The sequence below is a fragment of the Rhincodon typus genome, chromosome 2 (assembly GCF_021869965.1).
Source record: "Rhincodon typus isolate 14 chromosome 2, sRhiTyp1.1, whole genome shotgun sequence".
Lineage (NCBI taxonomy): Eukaryota > Metazoa > Chordata > Chondrichthyes > Orectolobiformes > Rhincodontidae > Rhincodon > Rhincodon typus.
In genome coordinates, this window is record NC_063333.1 from 51201506 (window position 1) to 51213712 (window position 12207).

The 12207-nt window shown below is 38.5% G+C and overlaps 1 protein-coding gene across 2 annotated transcripts in view; it reads left to right on the forward strand.

The window, feature by feature from the left end:
* The window catches only part of kat2b (K(lysine) acetyltransferase 2B), a 58646-nt gene that overhangs the window by 14693 nt on the left and 31746 nt on the right, over positions 1 to 12207 (forward strand). For both annotated transcript variants that reach the window (XM_048609272.1, XM_048609276.1), the window contains exons 4-5: positions 1796 to 1885; positions 3925 to 4106. In XM_048609272.1, the coding sequence (XP_048465229.1) occupies positions 1796 to 1885; positions 3925 to 4106 (272 nt within the window). The remainder of the gene's footprint in view (positions 1 to 1795; positions 1886 to 3924; positions 4107 to 12207) is intronic.

Here is a 12207-nt window from a genome sequence, read left to right on the forward strand (position 1 = left end):
GATATGGATCATGATTCCTTCCTTAAAGGAAACAAATGGGTTGTCACCATTTGTCAGCTTTTAATTCCAGCTTTATTAATTGAATTCAAATTTTACCATCTGCCATGGTAGGAATCTACCTGTGCCCAGAGCAAGTTGCTAGTTAATTGACAGTGCTACAATGCCACCTCCTCCCCATATCGCATATGAATAGCAAGTAACCATGTTGTCTCTACTATTTTGTTACAGGTTCTTTGTAATCTGTATTTTCCATCTGTATATTTATAAAAAGATTTTAATTTCACTGCAGTTTTTCTGGATGTATTGGTGAAGCTTTGGATTGCTCCTATGTGGCAATACTTGTTGGTTATATTTATATTACTTGTTGGTTACATATAAATATGTAAGGTATGATTCTCTGAAAATGAATCCTTTGAAATACCAGCAAACATTTTATTAACCAGCACCAATGGGTCCAGGAGTGAGCTGATTGATCAAATATCCTGGTTGATCAAGAGTTCCCCATAATCAATGTAAAAACACTCACTAAGTAATACAACTGTAATGCAGTGGGTATACACATCACTGTTATACTTTATTTACAGCATAAATCACGTAAATAATCATGCAACTTTGCCCTAAATAAAACTCACCGGCAGAGAGCCTTTTCACCTGAACCCTCGACTATCACAGAGATCGTGATAATACAGTAAACTTCCAATATTTGACAATTTTTGCTTGTTCATCGAGAATGTGGGTTCATAAGCTTCCAGTTAAAACAAATTTTTCTCTACTTAAACTGTTTATTTATTTTTAGAAATGTCTTGACTGTTATGGCATCCTTATTTACTCCTGATCTTTTTACCTGCAGAGCTGGCCTGTGTACACATGACAGTTACCATACAGTTCGCAAATACATTATTGTCCTCTGGAACACTGCTTATGTTCCAAATTGATGAACAAAACTATACCAAAATTGAAATGCTTCTGTATGTTGCCTGTGAGATGGTGCAGATTGAATGAACCAAGAGGAGGTGATTGAGGTAGAAGTAATTGAGGGACAGGAATATGGAATTTGAAGTGGGGGTAGGTAAGCATGCTTAGAGGGGACCAGGGAGAAAAGACTGGTTCAAAGTTAGCACGGATAATGTTTATATATTTTTACAACGAGTTTACATTGTAAATCTATATAAAATATTCCATATATTCAATAAATTTTTTTATTTTTCAAAAGTTTGAGCATGAATAATTAAGTTTGAATTGACACATAAACAACCAAAAATGAAGTTGGCACACTTTAGCCTTAGCATTAGTATTACGTGTAGCATAAAATAACACTCCGTTCCCTTTATAAGATAGAGTGGCTAGTTAAAAAAAAAATTCTATTTCAGTTGCTACAAGCTAGATTTATAGCCAAACATGTTGTTAGTTTCATGTCAGTCCTGCTTTACGCTGTACAGTATGAGATCAAACCTAGGATCTTCCTGTTTCAGTATGACTACAAATAGCATATTTATCAACTGAGAGATTAGATATACCTAGAACTGTGCAGTTTTTGTAGCAGTATGGAATTTGCTATTGTACAAGGCTCTGTGTTTAACATTGTTTGATTTTGTATCCTGCTAAAGTTCTGTAGTGGTTCTCAGTTTATTTCCTTCCCATTTTTGCTGCACCCTGGCCTTTGATAATATTTTCCCAAAACATTTATCATTTGCTCTGACACTAAAATGCACTCCAAAAGGGATAAACTATCTTCATACCAACTCATGCTTCTTTTTCCTCTCTGGACTCATTTTATTTTTAATTACGTTTACAGCTTTTGAGAAAATGTATTTTACAAATGGGGAATCCTGTAGTGGAAGGACCGTTAGGAAGCCCACCTTTTGAGAAACCCAGCATTGAACAGGTAAAGTGAATAAAGCTATCTCCACTCTGTAGATTGAGCTTTACAAGTCTACTGATGTTGATCCAACATGGTTAAAGCACAAAGTCATCATTCTTGTGCTATTCACAGCAAAAACCCTTCAGCAATAAGCATTGTTAAAACAGTTTGGTTCTAAAACAACAATTTGCACAAAAATAAGAACTGGGGAATGGGAGAGACTATTTCTGCTGAGACTTAGTTTAGTAAAATGCAAACTAAAAGTCTGTTCGATGTTTATTTTTGAACTTTTTGTTTTTTAAGTATGTTACCTGGTGTTCTTCTAAAGCTACCACTTGCTCCTAAATATTTAATTCATGCTTTATTCCTCTGCTGTATAAGCATAGCCAAAATAATGGCATTGTGATAATATCAGTGCACTAGTAATCCAAATCTCAACATCGCACTTGGTGGAATTTAAATTCAATTAATAAATCTGTAGAGCCAAACTCTTCTCACTAGTGATGACCATGAAACTATCACCACTTGTGTGGTATAAAAACTCATTTAATGCTCTTTAGAGAAGGAAGTCTATTTACTCAGTATGGCTAGGTGCTGTAGACCCACAGTAATAGTTGACATTTAATTGTCCTCTGAAACAGCCCAGTTTAGGATGGGCAGTAAATGCTGGCTTTGCCAGCGACACCTACAGTCAGTCGTACAGTTTTATAAAAGAGATTATAAGAAAATGTTTACATTGTCACATTTTTTTTGGAAGCTGGGAGAAATAAAATTCCTGAGTACAATGTTTCATCTGTCTCTGGGGCTAGCACGACAAGTAAGGATTGGGAATCATGCTGTACAGTAGATCAGAGTTGAAAAGTGGCAATGGACTACAAAAATGTGTAAGATGAGGAGTAGGCTATTCATCACTTTTTCCACCATTTACTTTAGTAATGAATGAGTCGTCTTGCAATTATATTTTCACACTGTTGCCCCATTGCACACAATACTCTTGCCTAACAAAATCTGTTGTTTCCATTTTGAAAATTTCAATTGATCTACATCTTTTGAGTAGACAGTCCCAGATCACGACTGCAATTTTGGATACAATATCAATTATATCAATTCACGATAACATGGCTGTATTGGTATTCTGGACTCCCCTATTTACCATGCTGGTGATCATCTCAAAAAATGAAATTAGAATGACTACACCTGAGGTTTCTTGATCAGCTCTGATTTGTTTCAGGTGCTTAGTCACTGTGATTACATTTGGGAATAAGCGAATATATTTGTAAAGACGTTCCTCAGGAGATTATGTAGGGAAGAATTCATATTACAGTATAAAACATAAGTGGCCCTAAAATGTGCGCAATATCTACTTGTTTTATGAAGGTCCATGGTGTGTATCTCAGATGGATCAATTGCTTGAGCAGAAGTACCTACCCAGAAAGTTTAGTTTCTAAATTAAATCAGTCTTCATTTTCTCTAACTCCCTCATCCTTTATACTTGGGAATATACATATGAGGGGAGATTTAAATATAAAAATTTAGATGAGAAATTAATTCTAATAATGTAGTTATCATGATAAGTGAAATTTCTAGAGTTCTGTTTGGCTGTATTTAGGAATCAAGAATTCTTTATTCCAGAACTTTCCCTTGAGGATTGCAATTGTTTTGATACCAGCATATAAGCATTAAGAGTTCTTGTCTGAAACAGAGGCATTAACCCAATTAATTTAAGCTGGCTAATACCTTGGATATGTGAGTGGTTGTATACTCACTCCATTAGCAAATAGGTATTTCGTTTCTACATGGTTTGGGGAAGACTGGATTTTCCACATTGTTTGCATTTTCTTTCTGAACATAAAGTCGTGAAGCTCTCCTTTATTGTCCTTTTCTTCGCGATCTGTTTCAGCATGCAAAAATGATACTGTTCCCTAATGTGAATTTATGAGTTGGCTTGAGTTGACATGTAGAAATAAATACTATACCTTGAACTGACTTGTCATTGCATGCTACATGGAGCTGTATGAGTTTGTTTTTAATATGCACTTTACATTTGCTTTTTCTTTATTTAGGGAGTTAATAACTTTGTACAGTACAAGTTTAGTCACCTTCCACCAAAAGAAAGGCAAACAATTTGTGAACTGTCCAAAATGTTTCTGAATCGAATCAACTACTGGCAGCTGGAAACTCCCTCACAACGGAGGCTTCGGTCACCAAATGATGATGGTGCTGGATACAAAGTTAATTATACAAGGTATTAAATAGACCATTCACATGACCATAAAACCCCTGAATGAAGTGAGACTTGATGTCAACAATGCTCCAACTTTTATTTCCTTAAAACCTCTTGTGACCTTTTTAGTCGTATTTATTGTCTGGTTACAACATTTGTATTGTATCATTAACTTGGCCTTTTTGTATAAGGTTTAGTAAGTGGGATAGTTTGATGATTCTGAGACTGTGGGTGAGGTCAAGGGTTGCAAAGAAATATGAGGAAATGAATATATCTCATTATGAAATGCATTTAAGTTCAGTTCACAGAAGTTCCACAAGTTTAATGGGGGGAAAACAGAATTAACGTTTTGATTTCAATGACGTCATCGGCATGAAGGGACACTGGACTCAAAACGTTAGCTCTCTTTGTCCTTCTACAGTTGCTGCTAGACCTGCTGAGTTTCTCCAGCAGTTTCTGTTTTAGTTTCAGATTTCCAGCAGCTGCAGTTCTTTGTTTTTATTGTCCACAAGTTTAATAGCATGCATATAGTGGAATTACTTGGAATATACAAATTGAGAGCGCTGGAGAACCATAGCTTTTTAATAAGTATAAAGGCTGGGATATGGACTATGCCAAGTTTAGCATACATGAGCAGATAACTATGCATTCAAGCCACACAGATTCTATACTTTAGTTACAGAGGAGCAGAAAAGTCAACATTGCTGCTCCTCTAGTGCTGTCTGATCTGCTGTGTTTTTCCAGCCTCGTACCTATAGAGTCTGGCTTCCAGCATCTGCAGTCCTTATTATCTCCAAACTTTAGTTAGCCTGTTCTTTTAAAAACTGAATGTAATAAGATGAAAGTTTTCCATGGGTTGAAATTTCCTACTGGATTATTTACAAAAATACATTAACTAAGTTATAATAAATGACCACTAAGGATTACCATTCCCCAGCTATAAAGTTATTATTGAGCAGGAATATCAAGGTCATCATAATTAAAGCAAAATACTATGGATGCTGGAAATCTGAAATAGAGAAAAGAAAATGCTGGAGAAGCTCAACGGGGTTCAAAAGCATAGTTTATTTTTGGCGTTTAGTTCAGTGACTTGTGCTAAATGACTAGACAAACTATCTGGTGAGGTAGTTGTTGAAGTATTTAAGTTAAGATTTCACGGCCCAGAGAAAGAGAGGTCAAAGGCCAGAACCAGATTAACTTTGGAAGAAAAGATCCACACCAGCAGATGTGCTGTTTAGTTGCCTCAAAGTAATCAAAGTAACTGGGAAACACTTGAGTATTTTCCTTAAAATTAGTAAGAGATGTCATTGAGTTAGCGTTTGGTTGTGTGTTTTGGGGAGAAACGGAGAGAATCACTCCTGGTGAATATGTAGAAATTCACCAAAAGACAATCCTTGTCAGTAGTCTAAGAAATTAAGATGGGAGTGATACTTCACTGGGATTTAGTATCTGTCAAGGATATTTCTAGGAAAAGGGTAGAAATTTTCGGTGTTTTTTATCTTTCTAAATTATAAAGATATATTTTTCTTTCTTTTCATTTGTGCAATAAGCTTGAGTTCTTTTGTTTAAAAGTACTTTTTAAATTCTTTAATGGAATATGGGCTTTTCAAACTGGATCAGCATTTATTATCCATCTGTAACATTCCTGGAGAAAACAATGGTGAGCTGCCTTCTTAAACTGCTACAGCCCATTTGATTTAGGTATACTTACAATGCTTTTAGGGAATGAGTTACAGGTTTTTGTCCAACAATAGTGAAGGAATAGCAATATATTTCCAAACCACGATGTGTTGAGTGGCATGGAGAGGAGAGGATGTTGAGAGTGGGAGATTCAACAGTGGTACTACCATTGAATGTCACGAGATGATGGTTAGTTTCTCTCTTGGATATGGTCATTGCCTGGTATTATCCAGATCTGGATATTGTCCTGGTCCTATTGCATTGACATGAGCAGTTTGGTATCTGAGGTGTCTCAAATGGCGCTGAACGCGGCCAATCACTAGCCAATACTCCAATTTCTTGCCTTATGGAGAAGGGAAGGTCTTTGATGAAGCAGCTGAAGATGGTTGGGCCTAGGACACTACCCTGAGGAACATCTCCTGTTTTTGTGCTTCGATGATAGACCCCAAAATTTACAACCATCTTCCTGTTTGCCAGGTATGATTCCAACGAGTAGAAAGTTTTCCCTAGATTCCCATTGACTGCAGATTTCATTGGGCTTCTTGATGCCACGCTCATCTCTTTTCTTGAGCTTAGCACTTTTGTCTTTGTTTGTACCAAGGTTGTTCTGAATTTAGGAGCTGAATGGTCATAATGGAACCTGACCTGAGCATCAATGAGTAGGTTATTGCTGAGCATGTGCTGCTACATGACGCTCGTCATCACTTGACTGATGATAGAGAGTAGACAGATTTGGTCGTAATTGGCCAGGTCGGATTTGTCTTGATTTTTTGTGCTCAGGATATACCTGTATTGTAGGTATAGAGGAACAGCTTGGCTACGGACCCAGCAAATTCTTGAGCACAAATCTATTAGTGGAATATTATCACGGGCCACAGCCTTTGCAGTAACGAGTGCCTTTAGCCATTTCTGATAGCGTGTGTAATGAATTGGCTGATGATAGGCATCGGTGAGCCTGGGGACATCTGAAGGAACCTGAGATGGATTGTCCACTCGGCACTTCTGGCAGAAGATTATTGCAAATACTTCAGCTTTATCTTTTGCACTGATGTGCTGAACTCCCTTGTCATTGAGGATGGCGATATTTGTGGAGCCTCTTCCTTCTGTTAGTGGTTTAATTTTTTTTAACCACCATTCATGACTGGATATGACATGATTGCAGAGCTTGGATTTGATCTGTTGGATGTGGAATCACTTAACTCTCTCTCACTTGCTGTGTATGCTGTTTGGCACAGAAGTAGTCCTGTGCTGCAGCTTCACCAGATTAATACCTCATTTTTAAGTATGCCTAGTGCTGCTCCTAGTCCCCTGGCTTGATAGTAATGGTAGAGTGGGGATGTACCATGCCTTGATCGTGTATATTGACAGCTTTCAGTGAGTATGTTCAGTGACTGACTGAATTACAATAACAAAACTTATGGTCTACCAAACATGTTTCACTCTGCGATCTGACTTGTCCAGTATTAAAATCCACTAGAGTCATAGCAATTTAAATTCTATTAATAGCTGTAAGCAGAATTTTTTTGTTTTTAGACCTTTTGCTTTTTTTTGTTAATTATCAAGATGTAAATATTCAGGGAATGATCTCACCTAGTTTGTGTGTGATACTAGAATATGCACAAGTGATAGGATTATAAAGAATGCTTGACTACAGAATATTAATCTTAATATTTAGCAGAATAAACCATGTAGAAAGCAAAAATAAAATCAGTAATGCGAGACTGGAATTTAGATTTGATAGTCGCTTACTGTGTGAAGACATGAAGTTATATCCAAAGCGTTCCAGGGTGTATTTGAAGTTCAGTTAATTAAGAATCAAAGTATATCATTTGCCTTTATGCAAGTCCCTGTTTAGACTTCAAATAGTGGATTCATGCAAGGGGATATTGAGGAAGTGGAAAGGGTGCGGAGAAGGACTTCTTGATTAACCCTCACGAGACTTTGATAGTAACTAGATTTGAAGCCAAATGACTTTACATGAACTTTTGAGGACACTCAGAAGTATTAATCAATTGTGGTATAGAGGCATTCCTGCCTCAATGAATTCTCATTTGTTAAATGCTAAACATCCTAAGATACTTTGATTGCCATTGATTGTAATTGAATTTGTTCTTTTGGCACTAATAGCCTTCTGTATGGTTTATTGGCCAGAGTGTGCAGTTTTGCAGACCTGAATGAGAGACATCCATCAATCACTGAGAAGTAGAGTGCTGATTGACTGACTGCTGAAACCCACGGTATCAGACAGAACTCAGGTAGACTCCTCTGTGCTTTAAGTAAAAGCCAAATACTGACGATTTTGGAAATCTGAAACAAATACAGATAATGCTGGAGAAACTGAGCAAGTCTGGCAGCATCTGTGGAAAGAGAAACAGGGTTAACGTTTCAAGTCTGTTATGACTTGTCTAAACATGACTGAATACAGATATAATTTACAAAAATATTCAGGTGCATGAGTTTTTTGAAAGGACAGGCAGGAAGCAAAGTGTGGTGCAATAACATTGTTAGAACAGGATGGAATAAATACCATAGAAAGAAATGATCTTAAATCAGAAGATGTAGAATCCGTATGGGTAGGGGTAAGAAATAACAAGGGGAAGAAGACGTTGATAGGAATTCCTAACAGTAGCTATTCAGTAGGACTGAGAATAAGTCAAGAGATAATGAGGGCATGTTAAATGTAGTAAATCAATTATAGGTGACTTTAATTTTCATGTAGATTGGGATTTTCAGATTGGCAGAATAGCCACAAGGAAGAATTCATTGTGTGTGTTTGGGACAGTTTCCAAGAAATAATATGTTGGGAATTCAACCAGGGATCAGGCTGTTTTGGATCTGGTGATGTGTAATGAGGCAAGTTTAATAAATAATGTCAAAGCGAAAAAGCACCAAGGAAATAGTGACCGTAATATGGTAGAAATTAACGTTCAATTTGAGAGGGAGGAGTGTAGGTCAGAAATAGCTGCACTAAACTTAAGTAAGGATAATTACAAAGGAATGAAGGCAGAGCTGGCTGGAGTGGAGTGGCGAAGGATGTTAGCAGCAAAGATGGTTGAGGAACAATGGCAGGCACTTCAGAAAATATTTTACGGTTGATAACAAAGATGTATTGTAGTGAAAAGAAGAATTCAAGGAAGGGGATAAGTCAACCATGGTTAACCAGGGAAGTTAAGGATAGCATCAAATTGAAAGAAAACACATAAAATGTGGAAAAGTTTAGGCAGATGAACTCAGGGCATATTTGGGAACATGGGACTGGGATATCATAGCAATTACAGAGACGTGGCTCAGGGATGGACAGGACTGGCGGCTTAATATTCCTGGGAATAGATGCCATAGGAAGGATAGAAAGGGAGGCAAGAGAGGAGGAGGAGTTGTGTTTTTGACTAGGGATAACATTACGGCCCTACTTAGGAAGGATATTCCTCGGAATACATCCAAGGAAGTTATTTGGGTGGAACTGAGAAATAAGAAAGGGATGATCACCTTATTGGGTTTATACTATAGCCTCCCCAATTGTCAGTGGGAAATTGAGAAACAAATTTGTAAAGAGATCTCAGTTATTTTAATTTTCCAAACATAGACTGGGACTGCCATAGTTTAAAGGCTTAATTGGAGAGAAATTTGTTAAGTGTGTACAAGAAAATTTTCTGATTCAGTAAATGGATGTACCTACCAGAGAAAGTGCAAAACCTGACCTACTCTTGAGAAATAAGGCAGGGCTGGTGACTGAGGTGTCATTGGGGGAGCACTTTGGGGCCAGCGACCATAATTCTATTAGTTTTAAAATAGTGATGGAAAGAGATCGACTGGATCTAAATGTTAAAGTTCTTAACTGAAGGAAGGCCAATCTTGACGGTATTAGGCAAGAACTTTCAAAGGTTGATTAGGGGTGGATGTTTGCATGTAAAGGGACAGCTGGAAAATGGGAAGCATTCAAAAATGAGATCATGAGAATCCAGAGACAGTATGTTCCTGTTAGGGTGACGAGAGAAATTAAGGTTTTGGTCAAGAAAAAGAAGGAAGCGTATGTCAGGTGCAGACAGCAGAGATCAAATGAATCCTTAGCGTATAGAGGCAGTGGTAGTATACTTAAGACGGAAATCATGAGGGGTAAAAGGGGACATGAGACAGCCTTGGCAAAAAGAGTTAAGGAGAATTCAAAGACATTTTATAAATACATTAAGGACAAAAGGGGAACTAGGGAGAGAACAGGGCCCCTTAAAGATCAGCAAGGCTGCCTATGTGTGGAACAGCTGGGGATGCGGAAGATACTAAATGAGTATTTTGCATCATTGTTTGCTGTGGAGAATGATATGGAAGATATAGAATGTGGGAAAATAGATAGCGACCTCTTGAAATATGTCCATATTACAGAGAAGAAGGTGCTGGATGTCTTAAAATGCATAAAGGTGGATAAATCCCCAGGACCTGATCAGGTGTACCCTGGAACTCTGAGTAGACAGGGAAGTGATTGCTGGGCCTATTACTGAGCTATTTGTATCACCGATTGCCACAGGTGAGGTGCCAGAAGAATGGAGGTTGGCTGACATGGTTTAAGAAAGGTGGTAAGGAAAAGGCATGGAACTAAAGACTGGTGAGCCTGACATCGGCGGTGAACAAATTGTTGGAAGGAATCCTGGGGGACAGGATTTACATGTATTTGGAAAGGCAAGGACTGCTTAGGGATTGTCATCATGGCTTTGTGCATGGGAAGTCATGACTCACTAACTTGACTGAGTTTTTTGAAGAAGTGACAAAGAGGATTGATGAGGGCAGAGCAGTGGACATGATCTATATGGACTTCAGTGAGGCATTCAACAAAGTTCCACATAGTAGGCTAGTTAAGAAGGTTAGATCACATGGATTTCTAGGGAGAACTAGCCATTTGGATGCAGAACTGGCTCGAAGGTAGAAGATGGAGGGTGGTGGTGGTGGAGGGTTGCTTTTCAGACCAGTGACCAGTGGTGTGCCACAAGAATCGGTGCTGGGTTCACTGCATTTTTGTCATTTACATAAATGATTTGTATGTGAACATATGAGGTACATTAGTAAGTTTACAGGTGACACCAAAATTGAAGGTGTAATGGATGGCGAAGATGATTACTCAGAGTACAATGGGATCTTGATCAGATGAGCCAATCGGCCATGGAGTGGCTGTTGAAGTTTAATTTAGATAAATGTGAGGTGTTGTATTTTATAAAGGCAAATCAGGGCAGGACTTATACACTTAATGGTAAGGTCCTGGGGAGTGTTACTGAACAAAGAGACCTTGGAGTGCAGGTTCATAATTCCTTGAAAGTGGAGTCACAGGTAGATAGGATAGTGAAGAAGGTGTTTGGTATGCTTGCCTTTAGTGGACAGCGCATTGAGTATAGAAGTTGGGAGATCATGTTGCGGCTGTCCAGGACATTGGTTAGGCCACTTTTGGAATACTGTGTGCAATTCTGGTCACCCTGCTTTCGGGAAGATGTTGTGAAACTTGAAAGGGTTCAGAACAGATTTATAAGGATGTTGCCAGGGTTGGAGGATTTGAACTATAGTGAGAGGCTGAATAGGCTGTGGCTATTTTCCTTGGAGTGTCAGAAGCTGTGGGATGACCTTATAGAGGTTTATAAAATCATGAAGGGCGTAGATAGGGTAAATAGACAAGGTCTTTTCCCCAGGGTGGGGGAGTTCAAAATTAGAGGACATAGGTTTAGGGTGAGAGAGGAAAGATTTAATAGGGACCTGGGGGCAATTTTTCACACAGAGGGTGGTGCATGTATGGAATGAGCTGCCAGAGGAAGTGATGGAGGCTGGTAAAATTACAACATTTAAAAGGCATCTGGATGGGTTTATTAATAGGAAGAGTTTAGAGGGATATGGGACAAATGCTGGCAAATGAGACTGGATTAATTTAGGATATCTCTTCGGCATGGATAAGTTGGACCCAAGGGTCTGTTTCTGTGCTGTACATCTCTATGACTCTGTTTTAGGTGGAGACCTTTTTAGGACAGAGATAAGGATGAATTTCTTCAAGCAGAGAGTGGCGAACCTCAGGAATTCCCCACTATAATAAACATTTGAGGCTAAAACATGGAAAACTTTCAAGAAAGATATAGGTCAGAAGTCACACGACACCAGATTATAGTCCAACAGGCTTATTTGAAATCACAAGCTTTCGAGTGCTGCTTCTTCATCAGCTGAAGTCAACAGTGGCTTCTGATCTTGTCTACCCCAATCCAACACCGGCACCTCCACATCAAGAAAGATGTAGAGAGATAGTAGGAACTGCAGATGCTGGAGAATCTGAGATATCAAGGTGTAGAGCTGGATAAACACAGCAGGCCAAGCAGCATCAGAGGAGCAGGAAGGCTGACGTTTCGGGCCTAGACCCTTCTTCAGAAAAAATTTCTTTCCTGCTCCTCTGATGCTGCTTGGCTTGCTGTGTTCATCCAGC